Consider the following 14,609-nt stretch of genomic DNA (forward strand, 5'->3'; position numbering starts at 1 on the left):
TTACCTGGTTTTGGTATCAGGGTTATGCTGGCTTCATAGAATGAGTTTGGGAGTATTCCATCCTTTTCTATGCTCTGAAATATCTTTAGTAGTAGTGGTGTTAACTCTTCTCTGAAAGTTTGATAGAATTCTCCAGTGAAACTGTCCGGGCCAGGGCCTTTTTTTTTGTTGGGAGTTTTTTTTAACTACTTTTTCAATCTCTTCTTTTGTTACAGGTTTATTTAGTTGTTCTGCCTCTGCTTGTGTTAGTTTAGGTGGGTAGTGATTTTCTAGAAATTTGTCCATTACCTCTAGGTTTTCAAATTTGTTAGAGTACAATTTTTCCTAGTATTCTGTTATGATTCTTTTAATTTCAGTTAGGTCTGTTGTGATATCACCAGTCTCATTTCTTATATGGGTTATTTGCTTCCTCTCCTGTTTTTCTTTTGTCAGTTTGGCCAGTTGTTTACCAATTTTGTTGATCTTTTCAAAGAACTAGCTTTTGGTCTTGTTCACTCTTTCGATTGTTTTTGTATTCTCTATTTCATTGAATTCTTCTCTAATTCTTATTATTTCCATTTTTCTGGCGTCCAAGGGCTTATTTTGCTGCTCTCTTTCTACTTGTTCCAGTTGTAGGGTTAATGTTTTGATTTTGATCCTTTCTTCTTTTTGAATATGTGCATTTATTTATTTATAAACTGACCTCTGAGCACTGCTTTTGCTATGTCCCAAAGGTTCTGGTAGGATATGTTTTCATTCCCGTTTGATTCTATAAATTTCTTTATTCCATCCTTAATTTTTTCTATAACCCAGCAGTTTTTTAGGAAGGTGTTATGTTTGTTTTTTTTCTTTGCTTTTTCTGTTGTTGATTTCTACTTTTTTGGCTTTATTGTCAGAAAAGATGCTCTGTAATGTTTCGATGCTTTGGATTTTGTTAAGGCTTGCTTTATGGCCTAATACGTGGTCTATTCTGGAAAATGTTCTGTGTGCATTGGAAAAGAAAGTATACTTGGCTGCTGTTGGGTGGAGTGTTCGGTATATGTCCATGAGATCAGTTTGATTGACTGTAGCGTTTAGATCTTCCTGGTCTTTGTTGAGCTTCTTTCTGGCGTTCTGTCCTTCAGCGAAAGTGGTGTGTTGAAGTCTTCTACTACTATTGTGCAGCTGTCTCTCTCTCTTTTCAATGCTGTTAGAGTTTGTTTTATGTATTTTGGAACTCTGTCATTGAGCTCGTAAATATTTGTTATAGTTATGTCTTCCAAGTGTATTGACCCTTTAATCATTATATAGTGTCCTTCCTTATCCTTTGTGGTGAATTTTACTTTAAAGTCTATTTTGTCAGAGATTAATATTGCCACTCATGCTCTTTTTTGAATGTTGTTTGCTTGATATATTTTTTCCCATCCTTTGAGTTTGTTTGTTTCTTTAAGTCTAAGGTGTGTCTCTTGTAGGCAGCATATAGACGGATCAAGTTTTTTAATCCAATCTGACACTTTTTGTCTTTTTATTGGTGCAATTAGTCCATTTACATTCAGTGTAATTATTGACAGGTATGAGTTTAGTGCTGTCATTTTGTTGTCTTTTTTGTGTGTTGTTGACAGTTTCTTTTTTCCACTTAATTTTCTGTTCTGAGTTGTTTTCCTTTACATACTTTCTTTTCATGTTTTCAATTTAGTATTTGCTGAGTCTTTATATTTTTCTTGTTTTTTATTTTGATGTGTAGGATTGTTAGTTTGCTTTGTGATTACCTTAATATTTACCCCTATTTTTCTAAGTTTATACCAGTCTTTTATTCCTTTATATCACCTTGACTTCCTCTCTGTGTGAAAAAATCTATGTTTACATTTTTTAGTCCTTCTTTTTTGTTTTAATGTTGTCATCTTTTACATATTGACATCTGTTTCCCTATTTTCAGTGTTTTAGCTTTGATTTATTTTTGTGACTTCTGTATTTGGGTTGATATCTGGTTGTTCTGTCCTGTTTTCTAGTCTTGAGTTGTTATCTGATGTTATTCATTTTCTAACCAGCAGACTCCCTTTAGTATTTCTTGTAATTTTGGTTTGGTTTTTGCAAATTCCCTAAACTTCTGTTTATCTGGAAATGCCCTAATTTCACCATCATATTTGTGAGACAGTTCTGCTGGATATATAATTCTTGGCTGGCAGTTTTTTTTTCTTCAAGGCTTTATATGTCATCCTATTGCCTTCTTGCCTGTATGATTTCTGCTGACTAGTCCAAGTTTATTCTTATTGACTCTCCTTTTGACTTTTCATTTATCCTTAACCACTCTTAAAATTCTCTCTTTATCTTTGGTTTTGGTAAGTTCGATTATAATATGTCTTGGTGACTTTCTTTTGGAATCTACCTCTCGTGGGGTTCGATGAGCATCTTGGATAGCTATCTTGTCATCTTTCACGATATCAGGGAAGTTTTCTGCAAACGAATCTTCAACAATTCTCTCTGTATTTTCTGTTATCCACCCCGTTCTGGTACTCCATTCACTCGTAGGTTATTCCTCTTGATAGAGTCCCACATAATTCTTAGGGTTACTTCATTTTTTTTATCCTTTTATCTGATTTTTCCTCAAATAAGTTGGTGTCAAGTGCTTTATCTTCATCTCACTAATTCTGACTTCCATTACCTCAATTCTGCTCCTATGACTTTCTGATGAGTTGTCTAATTCTGAAATTTTATTATTAATCTTCTGGATTTCTGATTACTGTCTCTCAGTGGATTCTTGCAGCCTGTTAAATTTGTCATTATGCTCCTCTTTAATCTTCTTAAGTTCCTCTATTACTAGGTCTGCGTTTTGCCTGATCTCATTCCTGATCTCTTGAAGACTTCTGTATATTAATCTTTTGTATTCTGCCTCCGGAATATTTCTAGATTCTTTATTTTGGAAACTTGCTGCAGCCCTTGTGGTCTGCCTTTTTATGTGATTTGATATTGACTGTTGTCTCTGAGCCATCAAGTAAATATTATATTTATTTATTTTATGTTTGCTTACTGTGTTGTAGCTTCTTGTTTTCTTTTGTTTTGATATGCTGAAATAGGGTGCTTATGTGAGCTAGCCCAATCACCGGTGCCCCTGAAGCTCCAACATCCTGCCACCAGGTGGCCAGACCTGCCACTAAGTGTGTGAGCCCACTCCTCCTGTATGGGTTCAGATCAGGTGTCCAGGTAGTTGGCCACCAAGTATGTGGTGCAGGCTCTCACCTACAGTCCTAGACAGGCATGGATGATAGGTGTAGGCACAGGCAGCTGGCTGCAGCAGGGGTTCACACGCTGAGCAAGGCAGGGGGCCGACGGCTGCCCCCAAGTATCTGGAAGGAAAGCATGTCCCTGTTGGCTAGAGTGCATAGGTGTGTGGGTTTTGCAGCCAGACTGTAAGTACCCAATGATGTTGGGTGTAAGGACTGTGGGGCACTACTTATTCTTGGGCCTCTGTCGCAGGTGGTTAGGTGGTATGGGTAGAGCCACCAGTCCTCAGGCCCCTGATATGGGTAGGTGAGGATCCTGCTTAATGGGCAGAGCAGTTTCAAATGTCATGAACCTTCTGCTTCACAGCTGAAACAGTTGAAGTTAGACTTCATGTACATACCCTGTTGTACTGTGGTAATGAGGGCCTGCACTGGTGAAATCAGCCCACACAAGTCTCTGCAGGGGGAAAGGCACTCAAAGTCCATGGACCCCTTATGCTTGTGCCTAGGCAAAGGAGCTGTACCTACCCTGAGTTCCTGGCTTAGGGAGCCAGCAGATTATTTTTCCCCGTTTGCTAATTTGTTCCCTCTCCAAGGCTGGGAGAGTGGCTCAGGGTGCATGACGGATCCTACTTCCGGACGAGGGGTCTCAGCAATCACTGAAGCCTTACCAGACCCAGTGCAGAGCAGGGATCGAGGAGGTAAATGGGAGAGAGTTTTTTCCCTAAGGGGGATGTTTTTGATCCATGCAGTAGGCCAGACACAAGTACTTATCTTTCGTGGATTGAGGGCTGCTTCTCACTGGTTATGGATGGCCGAATAGACTCTCTGCTCCTGGGTCTCTCCTGATGTGAAAAGTGCCTTCTGAGCACTGCTGCTTGCCTCACCATGCAACATTAGCTGATCCGGCCTGAAAGGCTCCGGCTCCTTCTGGGTCAGGTCTGACAACTCCTCGCTGCTTCCAAACCATCTCTCCCTCCTCCTGCCACTCAGTCCAATTCCTCAACTTTGCCTTTTATGTTCTGGGCTCCTAGATTGTCATATATAATCGATTCACTTGTTTTTTTGAGTCTCGTTTTAAGAGGGACCACCAGAAGCATCTGACTACTCTGCCATTTTGGCCCTGCCTCTCAAAAATCCATACTTTAATTGCCTTCTGTATTTCATTTGCTTGTGAGATTAGATGGAATCCTTGGGTAGTGCAAAAGGTTAATGTGCTCAACTGCCAACCAAAAGGTTAGAGGTTTGAATCTACCCAAAGTGCCTTGGAAGAAAGAGCTGGTGATCTACTTCTGAAAAATTAGTCACTGAAAATTCTACTGAGCACAGTTGTACTGTGACACAAATAGTGTTTCCGTGAATCAGGTTCTACTGGAAGGCAGCTGGTTATGAGAGTAGATAAGTAGCATGGATATATCTGATATCAATGACAATTCTTTTTTTTTTTTAAACCGTAGAAAAATAATCCCACCGCTGTCGAGGCTGACTCATAGCAACCCTATAGGACAACTAGAACTGTCCCATAGGGTTTCTGAAACTGTAAATCTTTACAAAAGCAGACTGCCACGTCTTTATCCTGTGGAGCAGCTTGTGGGTTCAAACTGTCATCCTTTTGGTTAGCAAGCGAGTGCTTTAACCACTGTGCCACCAGACCTCCTTTTTAAGCTGCAGAGGATCATGATATTTTGTAGGTGGTCTTTTTTTTTTTTTTTAAGCTATGTAGGGGGAAGAAATCAACAGGTGAACAAAAAGAATGAGAGCTGCTATTTCAAGGTGCCTGTAGATCAGATAAACCACATAGCCCAATTGCTTATTCTTTTCCATTTCCTATTTATGTTATTTGAAAGGAAGGGAAAAAAAAAAAACTGTTTTCTTTTAGCAAGATGCATACTTTCAAGTAAAAGCCAGAAAAATTATAAGGTTGGTTCCACACTATAATTACTTAGCATTCTTTTTGCTTGAGCAAGGTGAAAAACACGAATAGGTCTTCTCATGTACAAGAAAATCATTTTATAAAATCTAAAATATGCATCCATTAGAGGCTATTGTAGAGAAATGTATTTAACTCTGGGAGAAGACTCTTAACCTGATACACATTAAGCTGTTATTATCCATCAAGACATTGAGAATGATTAAGGATAATGGTTACATGTGTTTACTTACAAACTAGTTCTAGGTATGAGTCTACTGTTTTATGACAATTTTATTTTTATTAATGATAATATAACATGATACATTTATTCCAACTACAAGTGACAAAACTATTGTCTTCATCATACTAAGCAAAGGGTATGGTCAGAACTTTGAAAATACTGCAAATACCAAATACTATTTTTGTGCCTTAACTTGATCTTCATGCCCTAAAATGTTGTAGTTGAGCCTCACATCTTTTCCACATAGAGTAAAAGCTTAATCTTATTCTCTTCCAAGCCTTGAAAGCATCATGCTGACCCTGGTGTCTTTCTCTGCAATATAATCTTTTTTGTTGATGTTTTTGGAGGGCATTGTAAAGAACTGTGAAGGGTGAATTGCTTTCTTAATTTCTAAAAGTTCTAAAAAACAGAATCTAACCCAAAATTCTTTCACCTAAAATTCTTTAATGTATTAAAAAATATTACCAGGAAAAACAAAATAAAAAAACTATTAATCCTATTTTTTTTTTTTTTTTGGCAATTAAGGTTACACACCAGAATACGTTCAAAAAAAAAAAAAATCTAAATTCAGTATCAGTGGTCAATAGGAGATGTCGTGTAGTCCAATTATGTTCTTCACTTCAGAATCATAAGAACTCCTGAGGGAACTATAAAAATTAATTGTTAACACTATCTGTGGAATCAAAATTAAAAAAAAAAAATTCTAGAAGTGGAAGGTACTTTAATGCCTATCTAAGTCCACCCTTTTACCAAGAGCACAAATTAACCCAAAGTGAATTCCAACAACTGCATCTAATTTTAGGGATGATAAGCTTACTAACTTCCAAGGTAAATTATCACTGTTAAAATTTTCTCCCTTCCTTAGAGCAAAATATGCCTTCTCATATAATTCCTGCCATTATTTCTTTTTGGGGTCTTGAAGTGGTATTAGACTTTTCCCAGACTTTGTTTATATGGGAATCTTTGAAACAGTTCAAGGTTAGATACATATTCTTTTCCATTTTAAAATTTCCCAATTATTACCGTTTTTCTATATATGAGAAGATTTCTAGGCTAATCATCTTCCTGCTGACCATATCTGAAGGTCCTTAGAAATGCCTTTACTCTTTTATAATTTGACTCATGGCATTGCAAAGTCATGATAAACTTCTATCTATAATCAAATGGATGATCAATTATATATTAGTTCTAATGCTCTCAATGTCCTGTAACTATGCAGGTCAAGTCAGAGGAAAGTTTCCTTATTATGTCCTATCCTAGTTTTGAATATATTCTTATATTATTTTAGAATTTATGTTTTTAGTAAATGTTGTAATTTACAAATGGTTTTCACACACATTATTATCTTTCATTCTTTTACAATTCTCGAGGGTAGGATGGATCCAATATTTGTCCTTGTTTTAAATATTTGGAAATTGAATTCAGTAATATTAATGTGTTGTTATTGTTGTTATTAGTTACTATCAAGTCAGCTTCGACTCGTAATGGCTTTACATGTAACAGAATAAAAGTTATCCTGTCCTGCACCACCCTATTAACACGGGGAGTTCATCTTCCAGCATTTTATCAGGCAGTATTCTGTTGTGATCCATGGGGTTTTCATTGGCTTACATTTGGACGTAGATTGCCAGGCCTTTCTTCCTAGTCTGTCTTAATCTTGAAGGTCCACTGAAAACGGGTCACCATGGGTAACCCTGCTAGTATTTGAAATACTGGTAGCATAGCTTCCAGCATCATAGCAACATGCATGCCACCACAGAATGGCAAACTGACTAAACACTGGAAGAGTAGGACCAGAATTACATTCTTTGCATTTTATACTAATTTAATATCACTTAAAGGGTAAATTGAAAAAGCCCTCATGGCTCAGTGGTTAAGCACTCGGCTGCTAACCGAAAAGTCCGTGGTTCAAACCCATCAGCTGCTCTGCGGGAGAAAGATGTGGCGGTCTGCTCTGTAAATATTACAGCCTTGGAAACCCTATGGAGGCAGTTCCACACTGTCCTCTGGGTTGTAATGAGTCAGAAGTGACTTGACAGCAATGGTTTAAAGGGTAGATTAGGACACGTTAGGGATTAACTACGACTTTGCTTTATTATTAGCTGTTAATGTACATACAGACATGTGCACACACATATGTAAATATGTATTTAGAAGGATCTTGAGTGTAGTGATAACTTGGAGGAAATAACAAGAACATTGGCTTGTATATCAAGAACCCTGATTTCTCTTACTGAACATCCAAACCCAGACTATTGTTTTGAAGTTACTACTATGGAGCACATATTATCCAAATCCAACCTGATATTTGAAATTGTATGTCACCACCATGAAACTATTTTTTACCTATTTTTAAATGCTTTGAAAAATGAATCAAATTTCTGTGGGGAGAAAGAATCATCAACCTTGCTTGCTTTTATAAAGATATAATGGCAATAAATATGTAAACTATTGAAGCATTTCATTGGAAATGAAAATAAATTAATCTTGGTATACTTTCAAAAGTTCTCTTTTATGTTGCTCAGTTTGGTCTGTTCAGTGCAGAATTTCTCTCTCTCTAATAAGTAGATTGGCAAACATGACTAAGAAGCTTTAAGTTTTGTTGTTTTGTATTAATTACTTATTAAGTATTACTAACTAGCCAGATCATAATCTACCTATACAAGCATCAGTGAGCTAATGAATTGAAATAGCTTGTCTCTTTACTGTAGTGTATGGTTTGTAAGTAAGCAATAACAGGTTGATGATTTGGTTAATAAACCAGTATGTAAATAATAGACTTCAGTATCTAATCTCAAAGTTTGAGTTTATTTACTCAGTTCATTATTTGTGTGTTGTGTGTATGTGTGTATCTGTGTGTGTTTTTCAGCTGTTATTTCAAGGAACCAAGAAGGGCCAGGAGAAATGGGAAAGGCTGTGCTGATTCCTAAAGATGACCAGGAGAAAATGAAAGAGCTGTTTAAAATCAATCAATTTAACCTTATGGCCAGTGATTTGATTGCCCTTAACAGAAGTCTGCCGGATGTAAGATTAGAAGGGTGAGTTTACATATGTTATACAATTTTACATTTTAGTAATCCCCATATTTCAAAATATTTCAGAACTTTAGCTAACTCAGATTATTCAATTCTAGAACTACATCGTTCTGAGTATCTATGACATAGCAGGAATTTACTGTGCATGCATATACTGAGAAATAGGGACTGTTTTCTTCTCTGACAGCAAAATATGTTACAAATGTGTTACTTGCAAAGACATTGCAGAATACATAGGCCTAGTAAGGTTTTCTTCATGAACTGTTTTTGTTTTGCTTTACCTTATCTTGCCAGAAACAGAGCAAACCTGCTCTTTGATAGATTGTTTGCTTGCCTATGTAGATAGCTTTATACACTTTGCTTTGAAAATCTGCTTTGCTATTCCAGTATAAAAATCGCCAGTTGCTTCTATGATTCTTTGACCCTTTAGAGTTATTTATTATGGGTTCCAGCAATTCATGTAGACATTTATAATTAGAATGCTCAGTTATCATCCATAGAAGAAATATTCACTTGGAAATAATAATTCTCCATGAAAAATGATGTTGAAAAATTCAATTTTATGTGATTAACTGTAAGCTGTGCTATAGATGGTTGAGCATGTTTTAAATGGATGTAATAAAAAGCAGAATATTTAGTATAGTATTGTCATTCTAGTATACAGTCCTTATAAAGCAAACTCTTAGCATTCACCAGAGGTATGTCTTGAGATTTTAGAAAATCTCTAAGTTTAAAAACATGTTCCAGGATACACTTCTATGTAAACAGAAGTTATTTTACAGACATGACTTTCTTTATATATTATAAAGTCATAAGTAATTTAAACAAAAGTTGCCACCTTAAATGGACTATATTATTAGTGTAGTGATATTAACATCATGTTTACTAAAATTTGATTTTTTTCTTTCTGAATTACTTCGAGTAAGACCAAATGAGAGTAACCAAAACCCTGTTGAGATGCCTTTCCAGAAGGTTCATTTGGTAGCTAAGTAACTAGTTTCTCACACCATTGTAAGCTTTTGAAATGTCTTTTTCAACAAAGTCACAAATAACTACATGTTATGGACATTTTTAGTCTGCAGCAAATGGTCAAAACTCCAGATTTTAAATTTGTGCATTCCAAAGACCTAATGTAACTTCGTATGTACTTCTATCCATATGTGTATATGTTTGCTTGCGTGTATGTAGACACATTTGCAAATTTGAAGATATTAATAAGCATATTCTTCAAAATAATGTTTAGCATTTTAGAAGCTTTCTTTTATAAATCGTTTAATGCTGCATTCATTATTTTATATGCCAAGTTGTAATAAAATGGGTAAACGTGATAGTTATGTATCAGGAAAACAATGTAAACACTATTTAAGATTTAAAAAAAAGATTCGTGACTTTCAACTATCAGAATACAAATAAGTTAAATTTTATGTCAGATATGGGATTTTCACACTAAATATTGCTTTAGTACAGAGCAATGGCTAAAGAAAAAAAAAGTGAAATCTTCATTAAGCAGCCACTTAAAAGATTTGTGGCCAATGATTTTTCTTCTTTTAAGAATCACTTATGATATTAATTAGTTAAGTAATTAAGGCTTACACTGTAGGACAACAGAACATTTTAAAATGGAAGGTTCAAATTGCTTAGTATAAAAAGTATAGAAAATGTGTTATTCAATGTGTTATTTTTGCTTGAATTCTGAGATTTTATGAATAGCCTATAAAATATTTGTGAAATAAATAATTTTGTTATTTTATATTTATATGCTATCACAATGCACACTTGCAGTGAGAAAACAGAAATACCATCCAAAATTCCTAGACAAATCATAAAGTGTATGTGAGGTTCACTAGGGACATTTGCAAGTCATCTTGACTGACTCACTTGTGTGATTGCCTGGAAACAGCTATGGTAATGTTGAGCAATGCCCCATGAATCAGATATCCAAAATGTTATTTAAAAGATGCTGAAGTATGTTAACACTCATTTGATCTAGAAAACACTGTTTTAGTTTTAGCATTAGTCAGTTACAGTTGAATTTTTGCATAGTTATATTAAAAAAAATGGACACATTATAGTAGCAGAATGATGGCTGATATAAATGATACAAAGATTTATAAAAAGGTATCCACCAATAATTGATTAAAAAATAGTTTTAATTTATTTTGGTAGAAAACTTTGAGTTGATGGTTAAAAAGTGTCTGAACTGCCCAAATGGAATTCATTCAAACATCTAAGCATATTTTACTATAAGATACCCTTAAACTAGTTTGACTAAATTTGGAAAACTGTCCGAACACTTTAATGTTGTGCTTCGCCTTAATATCAATCTACAAATATAAAAAGATGTGTTCAGAGGGATAAATCTAAGTAAATATCCCATGGTTTTACAGAGAAGAGACTAGATAAAAAATAGTTCTTGGAAGCAATTGTGACGAAGCATCGAGACAAATTGGTAACGTGATGTTCATTCCAAGGAAAGTTTAAATATTTATATTAATTTATTTGATATATTTAACTTATTGATATATGTAATACATTTATATAATCCTTAATTGTTTTAGGGGCATAAAATGATAGTATCACAGATAATCATGATGCTTGGATATTTTAGGTGGAATCAAGACTAGAAGCCTTAATAAGCTACTTACTTTCTTGAAGGCCCAGTAATACTGGGATTCTTTTTGTAGTCTGCATACATGTATAAATAAAATTTCAGACAGCTATAATGAACTCTATCCCTCTGCCCATCCCCCACAAATTAAAAAAAAGTGAAATGTCATGAAATTCTATGTGATTCAGAACTTTGAGAAAAATGAATATTAACTTGATGAGTTGGATAATTTATGTCTTAGTGTTAGGAATTTGTTAACATATTTTCTAAAATTTTGTAAATTTATATATAGTTTGTATTTTAGAAAAAACGGCTTAAATACTTGTTTTAAGCGAGTAAGTAAATAGATATGATTTTACCTTTTTTATATTAATATTTGGTGAGTAAAAAGGAGGGGGTGTTGGAAAGAGAGAGAGAGAGAGAGAGAGAAGAGTTACCAAGCTAAAGAAATGCATTCAGAGATATTAAACATATATTTTTGAACACCTAATATGTGCCAAGGTCGGTTGTACATGTTGGGGATATAGTATGGGCAAAACTAAATCCCTGCCCTCTGCTTCATGGAACTCAGAACAAAAAAAAGATCTAAGGTGTAGAGAACAGACTGGTAAGAGAAAGCCTCTTTGAGAAATGCACATTTGAATGGCTTGAATATACCTTAAGCATTATAATTTCTACTTATTTATACACAGAGCTGTTAAATATTTACTGTGTTCCTGAAACAGACAATGCTAAAAATATAACAGACCTAATCCACCAAGAGGTGCCTTGGAAGAAAGGCCTGGCAATCTGCTTCTGAAAAGTCACAGCCTTGAAAACCCTACGGAGTGCATTTCTACTCAACATACATGGGGTTGCCCTAAGTCGGAATCAACAGCAACTCGTTTGGTTTTTAATTTATGTATATAAAATTTCATAAAGATACAAAAGCAACTGTACAAACATTAAGCAAATGCATAACCAAACCTAATCTGTTGTCTTCGAGTGAATTCCGACTCATTGTGACCCTATAGGACAGAGTACAGCTGCCCCATAGGGTTTCTGAGGAGCGGCTGGTGAATTTGAACTGCCAACCTTTTAGTTAGCAGCCGAGCTCTTAACCACTTCACCACCAGGGCTCCAAGCAGGTACATAGATAGATACATACATGTATTTTTTATTTTTAAAGCAGGGATTTAATTTCATAAATACAATATATAATTTTATACATGTATAGATGTATAAAGACATTTTATAAAATGGTCTTGTGTATGAGCCAGTGAAAGTCACATTTTGGTTTGGTATGGCATCTTGATAGGCTTTTGTGGAAGTAGAGAAAACAATATGACCGTCATCATTATTAATGTGGGGGGTAGATGACTCTCTTCCATTATATGCCAAACAAATAGGTGGAATGAAAAGCCAAATATGAGATTTTCAAACAAATAAAAGAAAAATCTCTAGACATGTAGCCAAAACACAAAATGCTTCAGATCCTACTCTATGGCTTATTGTGTGATCTCAAGCAAGTCATTAATTTTCTAAGCCTCAGTTTCCTTTCACTGATTAAACCAACTAATCAATCAGTCAAACCACGAACATTCCTTAACTTTAACCTAATACAGGCTTACCTTTGAGAATAAAAAAATGGATATAACAGGCCCTCACTGTAAGGAGTAAAAGGGACATTTTTATATAAACAACTAATTACGATATTGTGTGAACACACCTATGATTGCAAAATTGAACAAAGTAAGAATAGAGTTGCCCTGAGTTCCCAGTGAAATTTTGTATATGTAAAAATTTGTCAACTCTTTATAAATATTATATTATTATTCTGTGGAATTTTCTTTTGCTCTAAAGTTCTTTTTATGGACTAAGGGAAACTTATTAAGCAATCAGCTTCTCCCTTTACTCTTTGCTATTTTTTTTTGTATAAGAAGTTAACAGTAATTATTGGGTGAATATTTATAAAAAAATCTATGAGCAATTATAACAAAACTCTAAAGCTCTTTAGCATTTACTTGTGTTCAGGCATTTAATAGTTATTTGGAGGTTATAATCCAGCTGGCATTGAAATATATTTCATCAGAAAGAAATGAGGAAATAGGAAATTTATTACAGCTATTTATATCCTAGACGAAATAACTGCTTCTTACGTATGCACACTTGCAAGCTGATAAAAAGACTCTAGCAGTCTTGCATTATTAGGGAAAAAGAGCCTTAGCATACAAATTTTGAATAAGTTCATCTCAAAGGGCATAGTTTATTTACTATGTAAAACAGAAATAAACCATAGTGTATATTTTTATGTGCTTAATCTCATAAGCATACCTGTACATTCATATGTATTTCGTTTCCCATCAATTAAAATATGATAAATGTAATATTGATTTCACAAAGGAGAAATGGAAAATGAGAATGTTAATTAGATTTCTGATCTCTGTTCCATATCTTTTCTTTTTAATTTTAGAAATACTACAACATTTATGTGCTGGAAAGATTTTGCCTGCGAAGATGATAATAATAATTTCTATAATAATTTGACTTATGTAATATGCTCATGTGTAAAATTAATTTCACTACCCAAAATATATGTAGTATGTAAGGATGTCTGTGTGTCTGTAAGGATGTCTGTGTGTCTGTGTGTCTGTGTGTGAAGAGAGAAGGTAGTTAGGTATTATTACTACCTTTAGGGTAATAAGACTGCTACACTATTTAACTTTTCTTTTAAATAATATATTAGAGTACAACATGTCCAGGCAAGATCTGTTGTCAGAGACACGTTTGTGTACCATTGTAGGCAGATAGGAAACCCCGGTGGCGGCGTAGTGGTTCAGTGCTACAACTGCTAACCAAAAGGTTGGCAGTTCAAATCTACCAGGTGCTCTTTGGAAACTCTGTGGGGCAATCCTACTCTGTCCTGTAGAGTTGCTTTGAGTTGGAATCGACTCAATGGCGATGGGTTCGTTTTTTTTTTTTTGGTAGACAGACAACATGCTGCACAACTCCACTTACACTTAATTACCCTTCAACACATCTCTTATGTAATTTTCTGATGTTATTACTTTAGACATTTTTTACGATACTTGCTTTCTTCTTATAGTTGCAAATTTAGCCATCAGTTTTGATTCATAGCCTCATCTTCTTATAAAACAAAAATATTTTATTATTTTTTATATTCAGCATTTATCAATATCTAATTGTGAACTCATGAGAACCAAGAGGACATAGAATTCTCCATTATAACATACTATATATACAAGACATGAAATATCTAAAAAAAACTATAGTACATGTCTGCGAATTCAGAAGTATTGTTGTGTGGAGCCAGGCTTTATAGGATGGCTGTGTATGGAACCAGGCTCAGACAGAAACAAGAGAGTTTTCTGGACCGGAAGAAAAGCAAAGGAGTAAGAGCTGTGTGTCTTGAGAAGCAGTCCAGTTCTAATTATAGCAGGGCCAATGAAACTACTTGTTAAGAACATGGATTATAGATAAACTGGGATAAGTATCCTGGCTAATATTTCATTTATACTCTTAAGGGCTTATATATTCATATTGACTAAGTACTTTTTTTGTTTTGTTTTGCTTTGCAAATTCAAATTCAGAAAACAGAAAATTTAGTTTTCATCTTTTAAATCTACCACGCTAC

General features: G+C 34.7%; 1 protein-coding gene across 1 annotated transcript in view; it reads left to right on the forward strand.

The window, feature by feature from the left end:
- Positions 1-14,609, forward strand: part of GALNT13 (polypeptide N-acetylgalactosaminyltransferase 13) — a 668,619-nt gene that overhangs the window by 311,436 nt on the left and 342,574 nt on the right. Inside the window, exon 4 of the mRNA XM_004375392.2 lies at positions 8,202-8,370. Within this exon, the coding sequence (XP_004375449.1) occupies positions 8,202-8,370 (169 nt within the window). The remainder of the gene's footprint in view (positions 1-8,201; positions 8,371-14,609) is intronic.

This window comes from Trichechus manatus, unplaced genomic scaffold (assembly GCF_000243295.1).
Source record: "Trichechus manatus latirostris isolate Lorelei unplaced genomic scaffold, TriManLat1.0 scaffold00036, whole genome shotgun sequence".
NCBI lineage: Eukaryota > Metazoa > Chordata > Mammalia > Sirenia > Trichechidae > Trichechus > Trichechus manatus.